Raw genomic sequence first — 26077 nt, 5'->3', positions numbered from 1 at the left:
GCAGGTAAGCAACCCGGCCACTCGCATGCTGAAGACCGCTGCTGCCCAGGTGGCCACCCCAACAGTGTCCAGTCCCACTACAGGTGCTCGGCCTATCATCACGGTGCACAAATCGGGCACAGTTACCGTAGCCCAACAGGCTCAGGTTGTGACCACTGTGGTTGGTGGTGTCACCAAAACCATCACTCTTGTTAAGAGCCCACTTTCCATGGGAGGCAACTTGGTACAGTATATTAGAACTTCTGTCATAGGAACAACTTGGTGAAAACTATTATTTAGTAATTATTTATTATCTTTATTCATTCTTTTTTAGATATCCAACTTGGGCAAGGTAGTGTCAGTGGTACAAAACAAACCAGTGCAGTCAGCCACTGTGACTGGACAGGCCTCCAATCCACTCACACAGATTATACAGGTTTGTTTAACATGTATTACTGGATTAATAATAATTGTAACATAATTTATTTTGCATGAATTTAACTTCATCGTTGTTATGATTTTGTAGACAAAGGGTCCCCTTCCACCAGGCACCATTCTAAAGCTGGTAACATCTGCAGATGGAAAACCAACCACCATAATTACTACCAGTCAAGCAGGTGGCACAGGCAACAAGCCCACTATTTTGGGCATCAGTGGCATGTCCCCCACTTCCACCAGCAAACCAGGCACCACCACTATCATTAAAACAATCCCTATGTCTGCTGTTCAGCAAGGAGCTGCAGGTAAAGAAATTATGAATATTGTCAAGAAGTGTCCTTTTTAATTTTATGTATTATTATCATCACATATATATAAATTTACTATCAATACCACAATAATAATTCCAATAGTTTGAGGTTTCTGTACAGTTTCTAGGTTGCTTTGTTTGGACGTTTACACTAATGTGTTTTCGTTTTAAAGCGCATAAGTTTTGCTACGGTTATGCCATCCGTCCACACTACGCCGGAGTTCTCGAGCACCGAAAACGGAGCGTTTTGAAAACGCTGGAGAGCATTTTCATTCTGAAACGCTGCTGCTCCGTCTTAGTGTGGATGAGGAAAAACGGAGACATCAGAAAACGGAGGCGGGACTGCTGAGATTCGCTACCTGATTGGGACTTTTGTGTCATTGCGTATCCTTCCATTATTCGTCAAGCCTCTATCACATGACTATAACACATGACTTTAATGCTACCGGAAGACAGTACTGTAAACAACAACATGGACACAAAAATGGGAGCGTTGTTTGCACTATTATCTGTTTTAGCCGCCATTGTGCAGTTATTCATTTGTTACGTTTAGTAACAACTCGACCTCGTCGTCTGTCCACAAAAATACCTCTCTTGCTTTCTTTGCCATTGCGTTTAATGTTCAACCGGGGTTTGTTGACTAACAACTAGGTAAAACGGTAGTGTGGATGCGGATCGTTTTTGATCTAAAACGTCGTTTTAAAACTAAAACGCACTAGTGTAAACAGGGCCTCAGTGAGTGTGTGTTTTCTGTTGTAGGTGTGACAAGTACTACAGGAGTAAAAAGTCCCATTACCATCATCACCACAAAGGTCATGACCTCTGGAACTCCTGGTAAAATCATTACAGCAATGCCTAAGATTGGTACTGCGGCAGGCCAACAGGGCCTAACACAGGTATTGGGCTTAAAATATTTGGTGTTGTAAGGGTTTGATGAAGCACTGTTTAATTTTGTTACCTTACTTAATTATTTTCTCCTCAGGTTGTCCTAAAAGGAGCTCCTGGTCAGCCGGGCACTATTCTCCGCACTGTGCCGATGGGAGGAGTACGTCTTGTGTCTCCAGTATCTGGGGTCAAGCCAACTGTAACCACCCTGGTTGTCAAAGGAACAACTGGTAAGTTGTTGAAGTCAGAAGTCTGTGTTTCTTGTTGACTGTGTGAGTGTGTGTGCCAAATAACATTCAGCAACCTTTATTATTAATGCTTCGAATGTTTCCCTCTATGTGTCTGTCCTCTTTCCAAGGTGTAACAACTCTTGGCACAGTCACAGGAACAGTTTCATCAAGCTTAGCTGGAGGGAGCCTAGCCAGTGCCAACGCCACCCTGGCAACCCCCATCACCACTCTGGGCACGATCGCCACCCTCGCCAGCCAGGTCATTAATGCCACCAATGTGACGGCTGCTCAAAGCAACCTGACCACTGTTACCTCCACCATGCAGGTTAGAAATGGGTCGTCATTTCTGATAGTGTTGATTTTTATGTAAAGAATGATTTCTTTTACTCTATGGACCACTGTTTGTCTTGTGTTTGTCAGCTGATATGGTTATAAAACGGGTTTGTGACTATGTATATGTATATATACATATATATATATATATATATATATACATATATATATACACACACACACACAAGCATAAATAAATAAATAAAAACATTTATTTATTAATTCATTTATAATTACCTATCAAGTCAATAATCTTGTCATCTTTTCTTCAGCCCACTCAGGTGACCCTCATAACTACGCCTAGTGGAGTGGAGGCTCAGCCTGGCCAAGATCTGCCTGTTTCATTTCTAGCATCTCCCACCTCTGAGCAGCCCACTTCTACTGAATCTGGCACAGGAGAGGCTTCTGGCAGCGTTACTCTCGTATGCTCCAATCCGCCTTGTGAGACGCATGAGACGGGCACCACTAACACGGCCACCACAGCGACCTCAAACATGGGCGCTGGACCAGCTGGCACAGTACAGAGAGTCTGCTCAAACCCGCCATGTGAAACACATGAAACGGGTACAACAAACACTGCCACAACAGCATCTGCCAACATGGGCGCTGTTCAAAGGGTCTGCTCAAACCCACCATGCGAAACCCACGAAACGGGCACCACCAGCACGACAACCACAGCATCTTCAAATATGGGCACTGCTCCTGCTGGGACAGTGCAGAGGGTTTGCTCAAACCCACCCTGTGAAACACACGAGACAGGCACCACAAACACAGCAACTACGGCTTCATCAAACATGGGTGGAAACCAGCCTGGAGCAGTGCAAAGGGTCTGTTCAAACCCACCTTGTGAGACCCATGAGACTGGCACCACCAACACGGCAACCACGGCTTCATCAAGCATGGGTGGAGGACAAGAGGGAACAGTGCAAAGAGTTTGCTCAAACCCACCCTGCGAGACCCATGAGACAGGCACCACCAACACAGCAACCACATCATCATCCAATATGGGTGGAGATCAAGCTGGAGCAGTGCAAAGGGTCTGCTCAAACCCACCCTGTGAAACCCACGAGACTGGCACCACCAACACAGCCACCACTGCTACCTGCAATATGGAGACAGATGAAGGAACAGGTACTGCTGTGTGCATAGTTTAACTGCACTCACTTTACACTTTGAGTATTCACAAATGGGCAGGTTAAAATGGATGCGGCACTGCTAACATGAGCCATTCCACCATGTTTAACACCTTTTTTGTAACGAGAGGTCAATTTTTGATGTTCTGTTTCTCTCATACATTGATGTGATGTGAATTTGCAGGTCACAGTTCAAGTTTTAGACTTCTCTGAAGCATTAAAATACTATATGTTGGTTAATATTCAGAAACATGCAAAGTGAACATTATTGTTTTTCTGAAAACAATCCTACAGTTAGTTATTTTCCATTTGCATTCCGTTTTGGGATGTCTACATATATATTTTTTTATCTCTGTAACACTGCCCATGGTTAGTTTGACCAATTATATTTTAGCACCCTGATTAGCCTTTGAGAAAACACGGCATTTTTAATTTTGCTCTTGAAGGCTCCGTCAGTGTATGCAGACACGGCTGAAAATGTGACCCCCAAATGACTGTAGCAGGCTCTGAAATGAGACGCAGATTCAGAGTTGTATAAATCCACATAAGGTGCTTTTTAATTAGCGAATGTTACAAATATAAACTAGCTGAGCAGCTTACAATGTAAGGTTCTATCGGCAGGCATTTTGCTTTTTTTTTTTTTTTTTTTTTTTTTTTTGTCAATATGGCAACCTACATGTGTCTAGTTGTCGAAGAAGGGGGCTAAGTGGGAAAAACCCTCTGATATTTTGAATTTGGACTGCAATACCTTGTTCAACCACTTGGTCAATCGTACATACTACAACCTTTAAAATGCTATGCAGTGAAATATTCTCACGCAGACTTACCTTTTAAGTCACAGGTGTCAGATACAATTGCTGGAGTCGCAGCTCTGCTGTTTAATTCCAATCCTTATTAAACACACCTAATCAAATAAATTAAATCTTTCAGGCTTGTTTAAAACCTGCAGTTAAGTATGTTGGAGTTGGTTTGGAACTAAACTGTACTTTGAACTGGTTCCCTCCAGGACCTGAGTTTGACACCCCGTTTTAAGTCTGATGCAGTTGCATGGAGGTCAGTGGAACAGAGTCTAGTGTGAGGTTGCTTGGCATTAATTGTATAATATACAGGGTGGGTTAAAACTAGGCAAGATTTAATGGCAATAGAAGAAGCTGGAGTCATGATGAAAATGTTCTCCAACTAGACGAAAGCAAATTTCATGTTAGATCGAGCACAAAAGGCCGTATTAGAATGATAAACTTCTATGGCAATTTTTAGTGCATAGTTGCTTTTCACCCTCCCTGTAGAATAGATGACTTTCAAAGATAAGTTGCTGTACAAAATAAATCTGTAACTGCCTTGTATAAATGAAATCTTTAAAATAATGTCAGTTTATTTTTATGGTTGTGTGAAAAACTCGTGATGTTTACGTGCTTTAACCAAGAACACGAGTACTTTGGTCATCATAGTTATAATACAGTTTGGGGTGTCTGTTTATGGGGAAATTTATTAATGCCACATTTGATTAAAATTTTTAAAGAGCTAAAAGGGATGGTTCATCCAAAAATTTCTCTCCTAATGCCTTTGATCATTTACTTACTGTGATGTCATTCTGGACCCGGTGTAATCTTCTGCTATATCTAAAAGACATTTGAATGTGGATAACCAGAATGTTTCTGATTACATCGATTTATGGTATTATATAATGTATATTTGAGAAATATGAAATATATCTCCTTTGTATATTTAGCCCAACAGACCAGTGAGGCATCCGAATCGAGCACGAGCACCGAGAGCCTGCCGGCGACTGCAGCTGCCCAGAGAGGAGCTATTACTACAGTCACACAAGCCACACCGCTGCCAGGACCTGCTGTTCCAGTGAGTGACATGTTTTCTGACAAACATCCTCAAAAGCATCAGTAATTCCGCAATAATTATTAACATAACAGCTATCCAAATTCAGCGCATTATTCAGTTGAAAATGAGTTGAGGCTCTTTAAAGTATTTTTTTATGCCAATGCAGAGGTTTGCACAAACTCTACAATTCCGAGGAGCTTTCATATAAATATCATATACTTAGATTTTCTTTTTGACTTTTTCCTGATATATTAAGTTTTTCTATAATTATTACTTTGGTTTATTTTTCCTTTAATTGTGTTTATTGTATGTATTTGAGTGTGTTACGTGCAGTCTGTTCAAGACCATGTTTATGATATTTATTATGAAATTTTCTTTTCTCATGGTATTAAATCTCAATTAAATCAATTCTGCAGGCTTTGCTAATCAATCTAGAAAGTTTGGGAAAGTTTCTATATTCTAAGTTTCTTATTGAGGTATGTATTGGCCATGTCGTTGGCCTATAAAGATTTTCTGCTTGTTATCAAACTATTTTATGACCGTAACAAGAGGCAATTCAATCATGACAATGTTAAAACGGCTTTCATAACATGATCAATATGTGGACATTTTTGAATTCTCGGAAGCTATGGAAATGAAAAACGTAAAACGGTAAATACGTTGCGACTGTTGTTGTTTACATTGCTCAAAATGGTCCATAGCATAATGGGAGCATGGAAATAAAGTGCTTTCCTTTTGTTCTTCTTCAGTCTATTTCTTCAATCACGGAGTCGTCCTCAGAGGCAGGAGCTGAGCCGGTGGTGATGGAGAGTTCAGAGGCAGAGTCTTTACAGACCGAAGGCCAGGCTGAAGCAGAGGCCGTTGCCATGCAGGCAGAGTTTCAGACAGAGGCAGGAGCTGTTGCTTTACCCACTGACTTCCAGGAGGATGCAGCCGCGTTGCCAGCTGATTTCCAGGGAGAAGCGGTTGCGGTGGCCATGCAGGCGGAGAGCCAGGCGGACGCAGTGCCCATGGAGCAAGATGTTTCTGGCATGGCAGAGGGAGAAGCCACTCAGGAACAGCTGCCAACTGCAGAGGTACAATTAATATTTTTGATTTTATGTATCAAGTTATTTTTGCTTATTAAGACAAAATTTACTTTATAAAATTTGTATTAATTTATTTTAGGATTTATTTGAAAAATAAAAAAAATAATAATTCAAAAGGGAGATAAATTGTAGGGGGTTTTTTAACGGATAATTTGTCATCATCATGATTAGTAGAAAATGTTATTTAATAACTAATTAATGTGTAGTAACTGAAAATTGCTAGCTGTACGTACTTGTTAAACATTGTCCTGAATGTTTAGTTGTCTAGTCGTCATGGGTGACTGGAGTTAAATTATTGGCTAAAGGAATGCCAATCCTGTTCCCATCTATTATTACCACATGCTTTCCGTTTCTGTTCAATGTCCTATCAAAATCAGGAAAAAACCCCTAAATCAACTTTTAAACAAATGTTTGATTTAAATCATGATGTCAAGTTTAAGTAACTAACATTTTATTCAACTTAAACTTTTATATATTTTTGAAACTTGATACCTGTATATGTTGAGAATTTTCACCGAAATTGATTTAATTTCTTTGTTAGGAGATATAAATATATTATGAATTTAGAAGTAAGTAGTGTAAGTAGTGCATTCACATAGAAAACTCCAGGAAGAATAAGTGCACTTTAAATAACTTTAAAAAACCGTTAAAACGAAGTGTGGAATGTTGGACACGTGACACACTCAACGGCCGCTGCTTTGCTCACGTAGAGGAAGGAGTGGAGCTTTCGGGCAGATGTTGGATGACTGTATTTATTTTGGATTATGAAAGCAAAATTCTCCACTCAGAGTGATTATACCGCCTCCTGATGGTGAATGCCGTTATACTCATGGCAGGTATTATTTGGTAATTTGGTCATTCATTTGGCAAACATCATCTGGAAACGGTTTGAAATTTCGCTTAGCAAAACCATTAGCGTTCCATTTGGGATGACACTACATTCATTTACTTTGCGGTTGAGTGTGTTACTGCATAATTACATAGAGCATAAGTGGTTAGTGTATAGTGTGCCATTAAGGATGCATCTAAGGACATTATTTGTTGAGTCGCTTGGAAATTGCAAAAAAATGTAAATATTTGATTTTTTGAACATATCAATTTAAAATCCTATAATTAGGTGACTATTGTGTGTTTTTTCCCATTTTTCTATTGGTAGATGGAAGATGTAGATGCAGCGTCAGCATCACAGGCTGCAGTGCTGGCTTTGCCACCAGAGCTGATGGCGGACGGTCAGTCCACTACGCTGATGGTGACAGGTCTGACCCCAGAAGAGCTGGCTGTCACTGCAGCTGCAGAGGCAGCGGCACAAGCAGCAGCCACAGAGGAGGCTCAGGCCCTCGCCATCCAGGCCGTACTACAAGCAGCACAGCAGGCCGTCATGAGTGAGTCATCATTAATCCCCAAAAACACAACCCACGTCCTGTATGTCTTCAAACGATGTCTAAAATGTGGTTTGCTTTGAAGGTGATGCGGGAGGAGACGACCAGCAGACCCACACCATACCCATCGTTCTGACCCAGCAGGAGCTCGCAGCTTTGGTTCAGCAGCAGCAGCAACTCCAGGCAGCACAACAGCAGGCTGCAGCTCAGGCTGCGCTGCCCACCGAGGGCCTGGCACCAGCCGACAGCCTCAATGATCCCTTATCTGAAAGCAACGGGCACAACGAAATGGCAGCCGCTGCCACAAGTGCAGTAGTCACACTGCTGCCTCGCACTGCCGCAGAAAGTATGTGTGAAGTTGACTTTGTTTTTGTTTTTTATTATTTTATAGTGTAGCAATACTTTTTAATTTTTTCTGTTGTATTCCATGTGCTAATAATAAATAGAAAGTGCTAATTGTGTTAGGGTCCACACAAATTAAATTTTATTATAAGTACAAACGACACTTATGACACCTACTGCTTTAAATACTGGAGCTCTTTAATACGGGATGGATTCTGATTGGCTGCTTATGTATAATGTTAATAGCTGAAAAAAAGCTTTTGAAAACATTTCTGAAAGTATTACAGGGCTGAGGGATTAATTAAAAATAATTATTATCTTGTCAGGGAAACAGTTCTGAGTGTTCTGCAGTAAATCACTAAAGGCCAGAGGGTGCCCTCATGCAATAAAAACTCAAAAAATTCTCAGAAACCCAGGAAATCCTGTAGTTGTGCATTATAATCCATATTTAATGGCATTCTGTGATCCAGCATGACTAATAAGCACATGATTTCAGAATCCCGTCACAGAAAGATTTGTTTCAAAAACACCACTATTGATAAGTTGTTTAAAAACACATTATAATGTGGTATTTTCACATGCATTATTTACTACACAGAGTGTCGTAAATTTTGACGTCTCATCAATTACAAATTATCAGACCGGAGGTTTTGAATATCAGAAAATAGACTTTATTCTCCATAATAAAGCCGAGAAAGAGCAGAGCAGACCCCAGAGCATTCTGAAGTCTCTCCTGGACACCTTCCTGCTCCTTCTGAAGTATCTGTTTTTGTTACAATTTTTATACAGGATTATTTGACACACCCCTAAGTCTCTTTTTAACTCTTGACCATTTTTGAATAGGTTTTTAGTCTAAGGGGTCCTGCTATTCTTGGCTCTCAGCCCACTAGCTCATGTCAACAGAGATGTTACAGGTCTATGTCAGCAAAGTATAAATCCTGTAGTTGTGCATTATAATCCATATTTAATGGCTTTCTGTGATCCAGCATGACTAATAAGCACATGATTTCAGAATCCCGTCACAGAAAGATTTGTTTCAAAAACACCACTATTGATAAGTTGTTTAAAAACACATTATAATGTGGTATTTTCACATGCATTATTTACTACACAGAGCAGCAGTTGACTGCGAAGCGACACAAACATCTGTCATTGTCACAAAATGATTATCCTGATTAAGTTGTCTTTTGATTTTCAATGTGATTTTTGCGAAGCTTGTCAGTGAACTGAATCTGAAAGGATGCGCTACAGGTTTACGAGAACCGGCTTTACTGACAGAATTGCCCTAAATATGATGTTTTTATCTGAAGCTGTGTATGCCATTATCATAGTTTTTTTTTTCTTTTACCAGCCTTGGCTCCATCCAGCACATTAGCACCTGTAGTAGTAGCCAGTCCAGCGAAGATGCAGGCAGCGGCGGCTCTCACTGAAGTGGCCAATGGCATTGAGGCTGGGGTGAGTTTCTTAGCACAACAGTTACGAAATACAATGCTATTAAAAGAATGGATTTAAAATCCTTTTTTTTTTTTCCTCCACAGAAACAAAATCCTCCAACAGTTACTGTCAAACCTCAAGTGAAGAAAGAGAACCAGTGGTTTGATGTTGGCATTGTTAAAGTGACCAATACGGTGGTAACTCATTTCTACATGCCCGCAGACGACTCTGCTTATGTTGAGGTTTGCCGCAATGAGATTCTTTCGTTTCTAATATTGTGTGGCATTGCTTGATTGTGCAAATAAGTAATGCTAATAGAGCTTGTGTTTCTGTTGCAGAATGATTCTGGCACAGCCCCAGACTACAGTCAGATGAAGAGGGTGGAGCTTCAGCCTGGCACCGCCTACAAGTTCCGTGTGGCGGGTATAAATACTTGTGGCCGAGGAACCTTTTCTGAAATATCTGCATTTAAGACATGTTTACCAGGCTTCCCCGGAGCACCATGTGCCATAAAGATCAGCAAGGTAGTTTTCCCTTGTTGCATATTGTACATGTATCTAACATATAATCTAACTATTTATTTACTTATACTTTTATCCATTTTTTTCATTTTATTTTCTAATTGATTTTGATCATTTAATTATGAATTTATACAATTTACTTCAAATTATTTAATAATGATCAGGAATTTTGCCTGTTGTGTCTTAATTTTCCCTTAAACATTAAAACAATACTTTAAAATAAATCAATATGTAGGAATTTTAATTGACATAAACCCTTCTTAATAGTGTAAGTCAGATGCAAATTGGATCAGCAGATAGTGTAATTGATGCTACATGGAAAACAAATTAGTTTCCTCAATTTCAAAGATCCTCCGTTTTCTGCTTTCTTTAGAGTCCAGATGGTGCTCATTTGACATGGGAGCCTCCGTCCGTGACATCAGGAAAGATCACAGAGTACTCTGTGTATTTGGCCATCCAGAGCAGTCAGACCACCGAAGCCAAGCCCTCAGCCCCGGCTCAGCTGGCCTTCATGCGGGTTTACTGTGGACCAAACCCCTCGTGCCTGGTCCAGTCCTCCAGCCTGTCCAACGCTCACATTGACTACACCACCAAACCCGCCATCATCTTCCGCATCGCCGCTCGCAACGAAAAGGGCTATGGCCCTGCCACACAAGTGCGATGGCTGCAAGGTAAACCTCATCTTTAGTCGGGAGAAGTATTTGTTTCAAACTGTGGCTAGGTGAATTCTATAATTGCTGTATGTGCTTTACAGAGTCTAGCAAAGATGGCCTTTCTGCAAAACCTGCCCCGAAAAGAGCAGTTTCTTCACCAGATACGTGAGTGCCCAAGGCTTGAGTGTCACACAAAAGCATTTAAAAAACAAAACAAACAAAATAATACTGTAAAAAAAGAAAGAGAGAAGTTATGATTTTAAATAGCTTGTCTTTTGTGTGGGTTATGCTTTTGTATTGTAATTTATGTGAGGGGCTGTGCTTTTATCAGCAATTGCTAGTGTTAAATAACACATGATGCTTAAAATCAGTTAAATATCAAGTTTTTTTGTTATTAAATTGTTACAAATATTGATATAACGCTCAAAACGATTTGTTTTCAAAATTACAAATCAGAAAATCATCAATTAGGGTTTAATTAATTAATAAGTTTAACTCTATTAATTATCACACTCTTTCAGGCATTCTGTAATCACATTCTCACATTGTGTCCTAACAACATTCAATGCAGCACTGTGACGTAATAAAAACATCTTTTCCAGGTTAAAAGGAGTTTTCTCCTAACCCAGGGGTGTCCAAACTCGGTCCTGAAACGCCGGTGTCCCGCTGAGTTTAGCTAAAACTTCCATACACTTGCCAGGAACTTTCTAGCATATCTATTAAGAGCTTGATTTGCTGGTTCAGGGTGTGTTTGATTAGGGTTGAAGCTAAACTCTCCAGGACACCGGCCCACCTGAACAGAGTTTGGAGACCCCTGTCATAACCACTTGTGATGCGACATTCTAAGATTCTACTTTATAATTTGTTTCTATTTCTGCGACGACATGGCTCAACAACAGCGAAGATCACAGACATTGATCACAAGTCGATAATGTGCTTTATTATCTGTTACATTTAACCAGTGAGATTTCAGATACCATTTTACATCACATTTATTGCCAAACTGAAAGTGCCAGCAGACAGATTACCTCAGATCTTGAAAATAAAACAATTAGCATACATATAGTTTAAATATGAAGGTTATAACTGCAACCGATTATCACGTACACAGCTTGCACTTTTAAATATGGTAATGAGGTTTAATACTTATTAATTGTGTAGTAAATCTGTCCATATTAATTGGGAGTGCAGTGGGTTTATTCTGCTCTTCTGATTGGCTCAGATATTTAAATGTTTCTCTCATGTAGCGTCTCGTGCGTACAGACAAATTGTGTCTGGAATCTTCTCCTGCTGCTTGTTGATTGGACATGGTGTCGGTTTTAAGGTGCCAATTCAAAACAGTGAATCTAAAACTTCATACAGACTAAACGTAACACTCCTTCTGGAGGTACACGATCAAACCATCATCTTTATCTGCACGACATATCAGCTGATGTTTATGTTGTGCTTCTCTAATCTAAAGCTTTTACTCGGAAGAGTTTTGAGTTATTTATTAAATATTGAATTGAAATGATCATATTTCATTTTAATATACAGCATAGGTCGCAGCTCTGCACAGTTTTGCTCCAACCCTGATCAAACACAGCAGATCCAACTAATCGAAGTGTTCAAGAGTCATGAACACCTTCATTATTTAGATCAGCAGTGTTTGATCAGGGTTTGTGCAAAGCTGCGGCCCTCCAGGAATTGAGTTTAAGACCTGATATACAGTTTTTGTGATTTACTTTTTCTTATTTTTTATATTTGTATATGTACCATCTCTTATTGAAATATGAAGCTGTTCTTGTCATGAACGTTAAGTATATTGATTTTGCCATGAAATAGCCATGACTTGCTGATATGGCAATGAATCTAAAGCTTGCCCATTAAAGCACTTTTCTTTTGTTACAGGAAAGGGATTGGTCAGAAGAAAGCAAGAATGGACCAGTAACCTGTCCTCTGCATTTAGCCTCCAAAACTATACAGACTTTAACTACTCCCACTGCTCCATCCGGATTTAACCCATCTCTGACTGTAACCCTTCATCAAAACAGCACAAAAAAGAGGAAATCCAGTTTCTAGCTTTTTATTAATAGTATGAATGGAGAAAAGCACACTGCGAGTATTTTTCAACATACTTGGAGCGGGAGAGGAAAACAAAAACAAGCTTTTTCCATTGTAGTGTCTTCCTTTCTGCTCTCCCCACATTTCTTTCATGTATTTTTGCCTCAGTAATTCAAAAGCAGTTTTAAGATATTTGTAACGTTTTTTTCTGTCAGCTGGTTTCTATGAAGTTTTTTTTTTTTTTTGCAATGGACTTCTGAGTGAAGTTTGAGTTCATGTTTAATATGTGAGATGAGTGATAATGGGAGACAGAAAACAAACAAACATGCAGAAATGGGGAAAACAAAGCAAGCACTTGTCCTCAGACAAGAGGGGATATTTTTCAGATGTGCGTGAGGATTGGTTCTGGATTCTGTGCACTTTGGCATTGAGCAGAAACAAAAGCTGAACTGCGGATAAAGAAACGGCCATGGAAGAAAGAACATTACCAGCAGAGACTTTGCTAGAACTGTTTGCCATACAAACAAACAAAAAAGTAAACAAAACAAAAAAAGAGAAAAAAAAGAAAAACTTCCCAAAAAATTAGCGAGCGACGATGGAGAACTTGTGTAGTTTATTTTTGTATTTTAAAGCTTTTCTCCTGTGTGTATGTGTATGTCCGTGTGCTTTTTTTAACTCACTACTTTTATTTTATTTTTTTGTTTTAATAATTCTTGGCCATTCCCATTGGTTTAAGGATTTGTGGCAAGAAGGGCTTTTGAAGACGAGGAAATGCATTGTGTTTGTGCTCAAGCCGAGTGTTGATGTGAAAAAGATGTAAACAAGTATAAACATCTGAAGGGCTTTTACTTTGTTTACGGCGTGTGTCCACTCCGTGTTTGTGTATGCCAAACCTCGAGATGTAAAAATCGTAATTTTATTTTATTTTTGTTCTTGATTCTTCACTTTACAAATTCGTCACTTATTATTAGTAAACACTTTCCCCTTCCTCTGCCTCGTCCTCTAAACTTTTTCACAAGATAACTTTGTAGAAATTTTCTCTGCTCTAGTTTGTGAAGGAAGTTGTCCACGTGAAGATGAATTTCTTCCCCTTTTTTTTTTTGAGTATCTGAAAGGTATGCAGAGTAAATGTTCAGTGTATACCTGTGTGTCTCCATGTGGCGAGAATGGCTTGTCATTTTTGATGATAAGAGCCAAGTTCGGATTGGGTTGTAATATAGTTCATTCATACTGCAGGAATTGAAGATGATAACCTGGCCTTTTATATATTTACCTGTACAACGTTTTTACATGTTGGTCATCTCCTGATTGCCTTTTTTGTCTTGACTTATAAAAGAAACAGAAATATCTCTGTCGGCTCCTTCATTAATTGATTTATTTTTTCTCACAGTCTGAGAGCGCATTTCCCCACACATTGTGAATTTGAAGAGCTTAGTTTGATTAAATGTTTTTTAGAACGCTGAATGGATTTAAGAGGGCTAACTTGTTTGTATTTACCATGTAGATGTTTCTGCTGAAGTGAAAAAAGGATGGTAAACCAGTGTAGTATTTAATAAAGTAGCTTGTTTTTTTTACATGTTCATGAAGCTAAATCAACATATTTAGGTGATTTTTATTTTTTTTTTGCTTTTAATACTTAATCTTATCACAAATCATATCTTATTTTTCCTATCACTTTCTTTCTTTTTTTTTTTTTTTTTTTTACAAAAAACAGTTTGGCTAGCTCTTGTTTTAATTGCATTTTAGTCTATGATATTGTGTTAACATTTTACGTAATAGTTAAAAATCAATAAATTGTTACAATATAAATAATATTAAGTCTTTTGAAAAAACCTGTATTGTAAAAAGTCACGCCATTAAGAGTTCTCAAAAATTGCATCATTTTATTTAAATGTTTTCTCCTGTAGTGTACTTTATAGTTAGTGACTAATTTTACTGTCTCCATTATGCAAACGTTCCTCTCATTTTCATTATCGCTAATGCAATAAAACTTTGCTTGCACATATTTTGTTCACAAAATTATCGCTATAATCGTCAGCTATAAACTACATTACACCATCAACAAACAATACTGTTGTGCATATTATAATATCACAATACAGTTCTGTTGCTTTAAATGCTCAAGCTTGGTGCATTCTGATTGGCTGTTTGTATGTTTGGTACTTTTCAGCTGGGATAAACTCCAGTGCTTTAGATATGCTGTCGGTTTATTTGATTTTAATGTCTTTGATTATTCTCTTCACTTGTTGTAATACTGGTAATAGAGAACAGTTGTGCAGGAGTTGTTGCTTCAACAATAGCATTTTTTAGTTCTTTGCTTCTTGTCCTGTTGTGTGTTTGTAATCTGGACGTCTCCTCCATTCTCCACATGGTGACTTTTAAGCTGTAATGAGAGAGACAAAAAGCTAAATGATTCTGCTTATTGCTCATGTTCAGTCTCAAATCCAAAACTTAATTAAATATTTGTTAAAGTTATGATAAATTAGGGCCTGTTCTTATTAAGAGAGAGAACTTTAAATGTAACTATGGGGTTCATTAGTGCCACATCATTTTTCCTTCTTTGTTTTCTTCCCATTTATTTATTTTTTTATTACAAGTCAACATAACAACCTTAAATTTGATGCACTATTATTCTTCAAGATGAAGATGACTAAGGTAAAGAAATCCGGCTATTTATGTGCGTGTGAATTCTTCCGATTAGTATATTATGTGACAGCTAATGTGGGACCAGCTGTGGTCAATCATAAGCACGCGATCATAAGCACAATATTCATTCATTCATTTATTTTCTTTTCGGCTTTGTTCCTGTAATCTGGGGTTTCCACAGCAGAATGAACCACCAACTTATCCAGCATATGTTTTACGTAGTGGATGCCTTTCCAGAAGCAAACCCATCTCTGGGAAACATGCGCACACACACAAATACACTATGGTCAATTTTAGCTCACCCAATTCACCTATAGCGCATGTCTTTGGACTTGTGGGGGAAACCCATGCAAACACAAGGAGAACATGCAAATTCCACACAGAAACGTTAACTGACTCAGCCGAGGCTCGAACCAGCGACCTTCTTGCTGTGAGGCGAACATGCTACCCGATGTGCCACCGCGTCGCCCCTCGAATCTAGTTTATAAAGAAGCTTCACAAAGCAAATTATAAGTATTATAAAAAAATACAATTATTTAGCTTAATTGGCCTGCAGTTCTCAAAAGCAGAAAACTGAAAAAAGTGATTTACAGGACTCCAGATTTACCACAACAGATGTATTCAAGTTCTTTGCTCTACACTGTAAAAAAAAAAATAATACATTTTTAAGGCAACAAACTTCAGGACATTTTTGAGTTGACGTAAATCGAGTAAAGTGCAGTAATTAGGTTGAAAGTTAAGTCAACTCAAAAATGTCCTGAAGTTTTTTGTTGAATCAATTTTTTTTTTACCATGTACTACAGTTTAAAAACATTGTAGTATTAAGTTACTATAGTATTCCTTTCATACGGGTTGTGAAAACAATGTTAAAACTTAGATTTGCGAAATACAAAAAAATTGGAACTACACAAACAGTTAAACAGATAAAAAGACAGTTTACTTGGCTTTGATGAGACAGCTAAAGAGTTTAGATGCCAAACCTTTTTTTCTAAAATAAGCATTTTTCTCAACCACCTGTTTATGTGCAGTTATTTCACTTTAAAGGCAATGAAAATAACCTATTCATCACCATCAAAGAGAAATTACAGAACCTACACATTGGAGAAAAATGCTCATTTTAAAAGTAAAGTGGCAATTGTGTCTGAACAACAGAACAATATATTAATCAATTATTATATAATCACTTAATCATAACAGCATATGTTTTACTTTATTGTAACTTAATAAACTAAGTTATTCATGTTCCAACTTAATACGTTATGAATGCAGTTTGAAGTCAGGTTAACATAATATAAGTTCAATTAACTCATAAGGGCGAGGCAAAGTAGGTAGTGCTGTCGCCTCACAGCAAGAAGGTCGCTGGTTCGAATCTCGGCTCAGTTGACATTTCTGTGTGGAGTTTGCATGTTCTCCCTGCCTTCCCCTTCCGGGTGCTCCGGTTTCCCCACAGTCCAATGACATGCAGTACAGGTGAATTGGGTAGGCTAAATTGTCTGTAGTGTATGAGTATGTGTGAATGTGTGTGTGGATGTTTCCCAGAGATGGGTTGCGGCTGGAAGGGCATCCGCTGCGTAAAAACTTGCTGGACAAGTTGGCAGTTCATTCCGCTGTGGCGACCCCGGATTAATAAAGGGACTAAGCCGACAAGAAAATGAATGAATGAATAAACTCATAAGGTAATTTGATTCAGCTAAAAGGCAGCCAGGATATTTTACAGTATAGGTCTCATTTGTAAACAGACCTTTCGCTGTACAACTTAAATTGAACTCACATACTGCAGGGCTGCTCGGGCTGCGCTGTGGAAGGTTTTATCCACACCAATGTCTTCCTTAGCGCTACTTTCAAAATATTCAGCTCCGATATCAACACACCACTTCTGAGCTTTGGATGTTGACACCTGTCAATCAATTCAGCCATGAACAAAGTGACATATGAGGATGACAAAGCCAGTTTTGTGTTGCATTGTAACTATAATTTTGTCAGTAACCAAAAAACATTTTATGCATCAAAAAAAAATTTTGTTTAGCTTTTTTTTTTGGCAAAAATCATTAGAATTTTAAGTGAAAAGCATGTTCTATGAATATAGGTATAAATCTCCTTTTGTAAAAGTTAAAAAATATATTTTCTTTAGTAATGTGCTTGGCTAAGAAAGCAAATTCTTCAATATTTTGATTTTCTTTAACCCTAAAAATCTAGATTTTCATTTCTCAGCCAAATATTGTCTAACAAACCATAAATCAATGCTTATTTATTCTGCTTTCATATAATCTAAAAATCCTTATTTAAAAAGAATTGACATTTGTTTAGTGTTCCTGGATCACAAATAATATCCTACAGCTTACAATATCTTATAGCTCTAACCTGACGATGATCCAGGTCGATTTTATTGCCGAGCACAATAAAAGGGAACGCAGCTGGGTCTGAAGGACAGGCCTGCACCAGGAACTCTTTCTTCCAGACGTCCAGCGCTTCAAAGGAGACAGACGAGGTCACATCAAACACTAGGAGGCAGCAGTGAGCTCCACGATATAATGAACTACCCAGGGAATGAAACCTCTCTGTGCCTGCAGTGTCCCAGATCTGCTGCAAAACAGCCGGGCGTTGCATGAGTTTGTTGTTTCTGACGCTTCAGTAAGTTCAGATGAAGGACTTAAAGGGGTAGTTCACCTCAAAATTCAAATGTTTCATTGATTCACTATGCATATTTACAAATTAGTTTGATTTTCTTTTTTTCTGCTGAACACAAAAGTGGGTATTTTGGTTAACTTTACATTAAGGCTGTATTAGCGAAATGTTTGCTAACATAAGCATCAAACAATATTTATTATGGTATGTATTCATATTTGTCAGCCTTAATAAAAATATAGTTGTTCAGTGTTAGTTTATGTTAGCTCACGGTGGATTAACTGATGTTAATAAGTTAATTTTGATTAAGAAATGCTGTACTAGTGTTGTATATGATGGTAAACACATAAACTAGCATTCTTCAAAACATTAGGCTAACTTACTCTGTGTTCAACCGAAAAACAGAAATTCATTAAAGTTTGGAACCAGCTTGAGGGTTATATAAATGTGAGAAAGTTTCTATTTGTTAGATGAGCTGTTCATTAAAATAAATGTTTCTCACCTGAAGAATCACTGGTCTTCTATCAACAGTGATTTCTTTAGTTAGGAAATCTACCCCAATTGTGGCACGATACAAATTAGTAAATCGATGGTCAACAAATCGGGTCATAAATGAAGATTTTCCCACTCTGTTCGGATAAAAAGAAACAGAAACAACAAATTACACAAGAATTACCTTGAAAAATATGCTGTTAGCAATAATATTGAGAAAGCAGTAATAATGAATGCACTCAAACGTTTAGAAACACAAAGAGCTGTTGAGGTTTGATAAGCTCTAAGATGATTTTGAGAATTTTCAAGTGATTACTGATCTATTTGTTTTATTTGTTTGTAATTACACTTCCTACAGTAGGGTGAAACTGACTAGGTTGTTTGTAAACTGAAAACAAACACTGAAGCAATATGTAATGTAATGTGTTATTAAGAGAAATGGACTATTTCAAACTAATATTACAGAGCTGGATTTTATAGTCTCTAAGCTTTTGCAAACATATGCATAATACAACCAGATGCTTACTTTTGTATTTACAACTTTTTACTTCCAATAAAAGAATGAGAACGAAATTAAATTGTATACCCTGTCACCAGTAACAATGCTATGGTTTGAAATAACTGCTTTGCATCTAGTCTAAGCAAAGTCAGACCTTACTGTCCTAATGAAATCATTAAAATTAAGACATGATCATATTTTATTTTGGCAAAATAAGTGTGATCTAGAGGCCTTTGCCTTTCATAAAAGCCACTTCTGATACCAAATGATCAACTAGAAGTCAAGTTGTTATTTGTTGTTCCTAAAACTTGGATAGACAAGACTTGTGTCCGGTTTTAACAGTATTTTTAAATTAGTGAATAAAAGTATCACATATTTTCTGAAACATCAAAACGTTGTGGTGTCATCAATGTATTGCATATGTAATGTACAAAAACGTATGCATGTGTGGCTGCTGTAATAAATAAAGAGGAAAAGCAGATGCATTTATGTAAAATGCATGCAGGTCCACATGTACGTGCTTTACTAAAAAAGTTTAAGGCAAAAACTCACCCAGAGTTTCCGATAAGAATCAGTTTCAAGTGTGGTGTGTTCCACTCAGTCATGATAAAAATAACCAAAGCTGTCTTCAGAAAAAGGAGCTCATCGCAGTCAACACTTCTCTTTGCTTCATTTCAGCCTCCAATGTCCTGTTCGTATCACTCAACTATAGGAAAACACAACTAAATAGCTAATGGTTAACCATCTTGCAGTGTAAGGTAAATAAACGCCTTGCTAAACAGGCGGCGAAGGCTAAAAAAATGTGTGATGAGTTTTAAATGCCATGATCTGGTATTTAAGAACTTAAGGTCAACATAATAGCATTGCACTTCATTCTCTTACAATAGGCCAAAAGTGACAAGTTTTGAAATATTAATTCAGCATTATCTAATGCATTAGTATCAACCATGAACTTCTTATCCTGGTTCATAAGACTATATATTTAATGTTTATATATTCAATGTACAAATATAGGATTCAATGTAGAAATGCAATAAAGTTGACATGAAATAGAGGTTAAGATCATCCTTTTTTCTGCTATTTATTTGTACATTCACTTAAAACAGTCCTGAAATAAGTAGGGTAGAGCATGATTTCATTCTTTGGTAACTGATGCAGTAGTTTTGCAGTATGTTACCGTATTTTAAAGTTGCATTGTGAAAATTACTGTGTATTTTACAGTATAAATATACATACAATTCTGTAAATACAGCAAGATAAATGGTGCTGTAAAAGTAAATGCTGTGTTTTTGCTATAATTGATTTACAGATAGTTACTGGCAAACTGCTGCCAGAAAGTTACTGTAGATTCCACAGAAATTGTCGACAATGTATTTAAATCAATTTTCTCTGTGATTTTTTATACATACATTGTTTATAACAAGAACTATACACAAAATTAAGAAGAGTACATTTTAATTTCATGCCTAATTTAGAACATGAAGAAATTAACAATCAAGATTAGTGATTCTTATAAGTGGAGATTAGCAAATTAAGAATTTCTTTAGTAAATCACAGCCACAATTTCTTAACATTTTGGTAATAGTGTATTTTTGAAAGGGTACAAGTACAGATGTTCCTTCGTCAGTAGCATCTGCAAAGTGTGCCTGCAGCTGTTGACCACTGGGTGGTGCTTTTATCGTAGACTTCATGTGCAAAAATGTATCAAAAAGCATAAACGCATGTAGCTGCCATTTACACTAGTGTGCTTTCATTTTAAAACAACAGCTGGTCGAAAATCACATACTTCCATTGTAGTTCGCTATAAACAGTATGCGAGCCCAGTAGTATGTCTGAATCCATAGAATTCAAAAAACAGGATGCGAGAAGTACCCAGATGACCTACTACTTCCGGTGAGATTCTGAAGTGTGCATCCGATGCATGCTACACTAACCAATGATGCCCTGTGAGAGAATAGGGGTGAAGCGACGCCACTCAAGCGGGTAGTTTATGTGATCATGACAAAATGGCAGACGTAGTATGTCCGAGTTCAATTCATAATGCCCACAGTCATACTGTATAAAACATACTTTTCTAATGGCCGAGTATTTAAATTCAAATGCAGTACAAGTTTTATTATGATTATGTCTGGCGACCAGACATCGATTAACGATAATGGAGCATTTTGAAAACAGTGCAGACTTTTAAAAACTGAGGCACGGCTGTCTAAAAACTGCTCTACTGAATGGTTTGCATTGTTCATATTGTTTCCTGATTAGTCAAAGCCCTCACATATGACCCTTATGCAACTGGTATAAAGCAAGAACAAATGCTTGCAAAATGTGTGCATGTCCAGAGAGCTGGACATTTCACATTCTCATAAACAGCCAAATTTAAAGGACCTGTCTCGAGAATTGCTTTGAAATGTGATTTTTTTTTTATTTGATGTTTGAAATAAACTCAAATGAAACACATAAAGAGGGTGGGATATAAAGTAGTTCCTCCCCTTTTTGAAAAGCAACCCACAGTGATTTGTTTTATCGCAGCCCTGCCAGTAAAAGAGGTTGAGCTCAAATGCATCATATAAAAAGCAAATGAGAAGTGTCTTGAAAGGGGTGGGGCATGTCAGATACTAGCATTTGATTGGTCAAGATTTGATGAGAAACTCAAGTTTATGTGAAAAATAATCTTATATATCATAATCTTATATATTATAAATGTAATATATATTAATGTACTGATACTAACATCTATTAATAATATTTTACTTTCACGCGACCTTTAATACACCACTTTTAAAATGGAAACACATAGTGTAAATGCAGCCTCAAGAATAAGATATTGTAGCTAAGGAATAAGTACTACTAATTAACGAAAAACCTACTAGTAGCTAAATAAGTAAACCGCTTGCCATGTTCAGGTACAACAAACAAAAACCCTCTCACAGATTTTATATCAGTTTAATTTTCAAACTGACAATTAAGAACATGTCTAGGTTTAGTCAGTTTGACTGATTTTTAATCACAATAATCTCCTTCAAATTCTTTTAAATATGTATGTAAATAATATAGTTTCATACATTTGACAATAATTCAGTACTATAAACATGCCTATGTTACATGTACCCATATGTCATTGGAAACAATTTACAGTACTGTTTTGTCAGAGCAGCTTTTGATGATTACTTTAATTTTCAGAATATACAATGAAAAACAAAATATGAAGGCAAAGCAATGGGAAAAAAGGTCCTCACATGGGAGGTGTCTTGTTGTGTGTCAGTTAAGGGTGTGGAGGCCAAAACTGTAAGTTGTAACAGTGAACATTTAGAGCAGTTCTTTTCAACTGAAGCGTGGTTTTGACAAACTCACCTCGCAAAAACACAGACAAACTTAGACAGTACCTTTGAGTCACACTGTATTACTTATGGGAGCTGTGGCTTTGAGGTCAGGTACACATCCTCTTCAAGTCTTCAATTTCACCTCTGTGCAAACTTTCATTTCAAGCGACTGTCTGTGAATTCAACCAATGTTTGGGTTAAATTTGCTTCAGTCATTAAGTTAAACAGATAGTTTGCTCAACAATTCTGTCATCATTTACTCACTCCACTTGTTCAAAAGCTGTTTGAATGTCTTTCTAAGATACTCTGAAGAATGTTGCCATTGATTTCCGTAGTATTTTTAGTCCTGCTATGGATGTCAATGGCTGCTTGTTTACATCTTTTAGAATGTTTTGTGTTCAACTTGAGTGTGATTAAATGGTGAGTAAATTAAAATTTTGGGGCAAACTGCCCCTTTAGGCATAATTTAAGTGGTTTTTAAATACATAGAAAGGCTATTGAGTGCAAGTAAAGTAATTTGGGTAAAATAATGCTGTTTTGTTTTGTAATGTTTTTTAAATATTAATACAGGAACCACAACATCCATGATTTCATTTTATTTATTTTCATTTCACATTTCACTCATTCATTCATTCGTTACTTTTTGGCTTAGTCTCTTTGTTAATCAGGGGTCACCACAGTGGAATGAACAACCAACTTATCCAGCACATGTTTTACACAACAGATGCCCTTCCAGCTATAACCCATCACTTGGAAATTCATCCACTGTGCTATCCACTGTGCCACTGTGACGCCTTCTAACTCACTCCTTCTAGCTAAAATAAACCTCTCTACCACTTCAATTGAAAATATTGTCATTTTTCAACCAACCTACTCGATTTGTTACAATATTTTTTAATAACTGACGTATGATTATTTAGCATGTGTGTATTACAGTGTACAATAGATCATGGTGTGTGTATGCTTGTGTGACAGCATCAAAACCAAGATCCTTAATATTCATGACCCTTCCAAATATGGTCAAAACCGAGCTTTTCTGAGTAAATCTTGTGGTTATAAATGAGCTTATAAAACCATTTCTAGAGAATTTTTGAATGAACCTAAGTTACAAAATTACCATGTAGATATCAGAGAACAATTTTAAAACACATTTAAAATCAAAAAGCACAAATGATTTACTTAATGGAGTAAATAACTGAAAAAAAATGATATTTTTTACTATTAATGTTAGGTAATGGATTAATTAAGTTTCAATCGAAACAATACTGTAAAGTATTCAACTTTATGCTAATTTTGCAAATAAATTACTTTGAAATATTTGTTTACTTATTTTAAAGTTTTTTTTATTTGTTTTTTTTTATATGTAAAAATGTGGTTCTATTTGTTATTATAACCTGTTAAAGTAGTTTTTTTAATCTCATGCCAATAGCGCGATAACACAAAAGCTTCAAAAATTATTGCAACCAGAAAAATGTATATTGCCATATGAGTTTTAATCAACATCCCAGCAAACAATTTTTTGTTGCATATGTCTATTAGACAGCTTGGGCTGTCAGTGAAAATTTAAGACATCTAAGAATAGCCCAAAACTAGACTAGTCATCAAATAGACAGATTAGACAGAGTTTATGTGTGTAGTCATTTATTTCTGTTAATTTGATTTTTACTGACAGCCCTAATTCAGCCTTGTTTTAGCTAAGACGACTATGCTAAGACATCTATTAGACATCTTTTAAAAACAAAAAATGCTTGCTGAGATGTATTTGCTAAATATACTGGTAGTGGAAGGAAAAACAGTCTGACAATTATTTCAGCCCGATATACATAAGGCATCTTACAGTCTGCAACCCATAGACAAGAAGCATTCAGTGTTCCCTCACTCACACTTATCTTCGGGATAAGACTTTTGACTGGAAATGATTTTACAGGCTTGAGGATGAGATGCGCAATTATCTGGGAATGAAGCTAAGCTAATTGTTAGCTATCACACTGTTACGTGGACTACCTGAATCAAATTCATCGCACCTTGGAAAATAAAACTGAATAATCCATCAAGGCGGACAGAAAGGCGGTTCTTTGAGCTGTTCGCTCATGACACCATGTGCTCAGCTGTGCGAGGCAAAGATAAGAGCCTGCATTCATGGAAGTGTCTTTCTCTGGAATTGGAGCACTGCCCCAAAAAACCCACAACTGCCCCAATTTAAAGCCTTTTTGCCACCCTGACCAGTAACTGGCCCTAAAAGCGCTCTTGTGAAACTTTAAGGATCCACTCAGGCATTACATATTTGTCAGTTCCTGGTTTGGATGTTATTATACTTGGATGTTATTATATAAGAGAAGTGTACTGTCATTATTGACACCCACTTGAAATAATCTCTGAATTGCAAATAAACTGAATAATGAATGTGTTGCATGCATATATATGCTCATATTTTTGAATGTTAATTTCAAATTAATTGTATGAGGAGAACAAAGCACATCAATCTAATCTAATTAGGTCTAATTGAATTTACCAAAGTAAATTTATAACTTTACTAAAGTTATTTTATATGCATTGAAAGCATTTTATATGCTAGATGAAGGAATTAAATTGAAATAAAGTAAAGGTGTATTAAGTGTGTGCGCTTTGTTGCCTGAAACCCCCTTTTCTGCTTTTACCTTTATATTAGTGCATTACAAACTGTAATTGTTACTAAAAAGAAATATATTATGAGAATTGTAGTCATTACATGAATTAAAAACAGTTTTCTGGCTGTTTTGAGATTTGAATTTTTTTTTATTTGTGATCCGATTTGTTTCTGCAACAGATTTGAATGGGATTATTATGAAATAAAAACATATTTAGTTAATTTTTTATGAACAGGAGGGTGTTTACGAGGTAATCAACATCAAATATTTAATTATTCAATACAAATGTAATGTTAAAACGAATACATTATTTTAAGTATGTGAATATTCATAACACAAATTACACATAGTAAAAATGTAAAGGTAATTTAAGAGGAAAACTGAAGTATGAGGAATTAATTAATCATGAATAATGTACAGCTATGCTAAGAGGATCATTTGTAATAATGCTATATATACAAAAAATTTTATTCTGATTATTTTGATCATTTTATAACATACAGTGTATGTAATTCAGATGACTGTGCATTTATATAGGCTGAGGCTACTACAATTTCGAGCATCGATATCGCAATGTGTGTCCGCAATAGTCCCATCACAAGATAAGCATTGTTGAGTGGGAATATTAAGTGACCAGGAAGCACAGGTCATAACACATGAGATTTATGAAGACTGCAGAATTTAAGCACAATAAAGTGAAAGTTAATTATATGTATGTGTTAAGGCCTGTGACTATGTAAGCACGATGTAAGAGGGTCCAAAGTATTTTAATTAAGTATAAAGGAGTTTAATAAAGGTTCACTTCATTGAACAATTTAGATAATGAAGACTGCATTGGTAATCTACATTTAATTGTTCAATTTCTGTAACTGAATACTGTTAGACTCCAGCCAGAAAACAATAAATCACTTCTGTTAATTTCACTTGAATATTTGCTCCTTTGTGTTTGTTTATGACTGTATTTAGTTCATTATATGTATATAATAAATGACATAAAATACATTTATATATCACTCCCATATAAAATCATTCCCTACAATCTAAAGTCTTTGCAAAAAACCATCTGTTCAAATTATATCTCTATATATTATATTTTAAATATTGAAGAGACAAAAATATCACAATGTCAAAATGTTCCAATATTGTGCAGCCCTACTTTAAACCGTTAAAAAAAGATTGTTTGAGAATTTTTGTTTATTATTTTTTAATCATACAATGAATGTCAAATTTAACCAAAACAGTTTATATGTTAAATATTCTTCTATAT

The 26077-nt window shown here is 36.6% G+C and overlaps 2 protein-coding genes across 15 annotated transcripts in view; one reads left to right on the top strand and one right to left on the bottom strand.

Moving 5' to 3' along the window:
- hcfc1a (host cell factor C1a) overlaps window positions 1–15815 on the top strand; it is a 27209-nt gene extending 11394 nt beyond the window's left edge. For 4 of the 8 annotated variants that reach the window (NM_001045064.2, NM_001442188.1, NM_001442189.1 and 1 more), the window contains 17 exon segments: window positions 5–223; window positions 314–415; window positions 506–722; window positions 1487–1623; window positions 1710–1842; window positions 1971–2167; window positions 2448–3306; window positions 5038–5165; window positions 5894–6220; window positions 7389–7614; window positions 7697–7957; window positions 9305–9408; window positions 9492–9629; window positions 9726–9911; window positions 10282–10579; window positions 10663–10726; window positions 12452–15815. In NM_001045064.2, the coding sequence (NP_001038529.2) occupies window positions 5–223; window positions 314–415; window positions 506–722; window positions 1487–1623; window positions 1710–1842; window positions 1971–2167; window positions 2448–3306; window positions 5038–5165; window positions 5894–6220; window positions 7389–7614; window positions 7697–7957; window positions 9305–9408; window positions 9492–9629; window positions 9726–9911; window positions 10282–10579; window positions 10663–10726; window positions 12452–12491 (3636 nt within the window). In that variant the 3' untranslated portion in view covers window positions 12492–15815. 8 annotated transcript variants of the gene reach the window in all.
- Window positions 14461–26077, bottom strand: part of si:dkey-13a21.4 — a 26212-nt gene continuing 14595 nt past the window's right edge. The window contains exons 1-5 of one of the 7 annotated variants that reach the window (XR_015501920.1): window positions 19419–19552; window positions 18378–18504; window positions 17612–17830; window positions 16830–17147; window positions 14461–15501 (exon numbers count right to left, since the gene is read on the bottom strand). Coding sequence is in view for 6 of the 7 variants with exons in the window: in XM_087272328.1 (XP_087128454.1) it covers window positions 14822–14987; window positions 17026–17147; window positions 17612–17833; window positions 18378–18504; window positions 19419–19471 (690 nt within the window). In the remaining variant the exon portion in view is untranslated. 7 annotated transcript variants of the gene reach the window in all.

This window comes from Danio rerio, chromosome 11 (assembly GCF_052040795.2).
Source record: "Danio rerio strain M-AB ecotype USA chromosome 11, GRCz13ab, whole genome shotgun sequence".
Classification (NCBI taxonomy): domain Eukaryota; kingdom Metazoa; phylum Chordata; class Actinopteri; order Cypriniformes; family Danionidae; genus Danio; species Danio rerio.
This window is presented reverse-complemented; position numbering and strand designations above follow the sequence as displayed.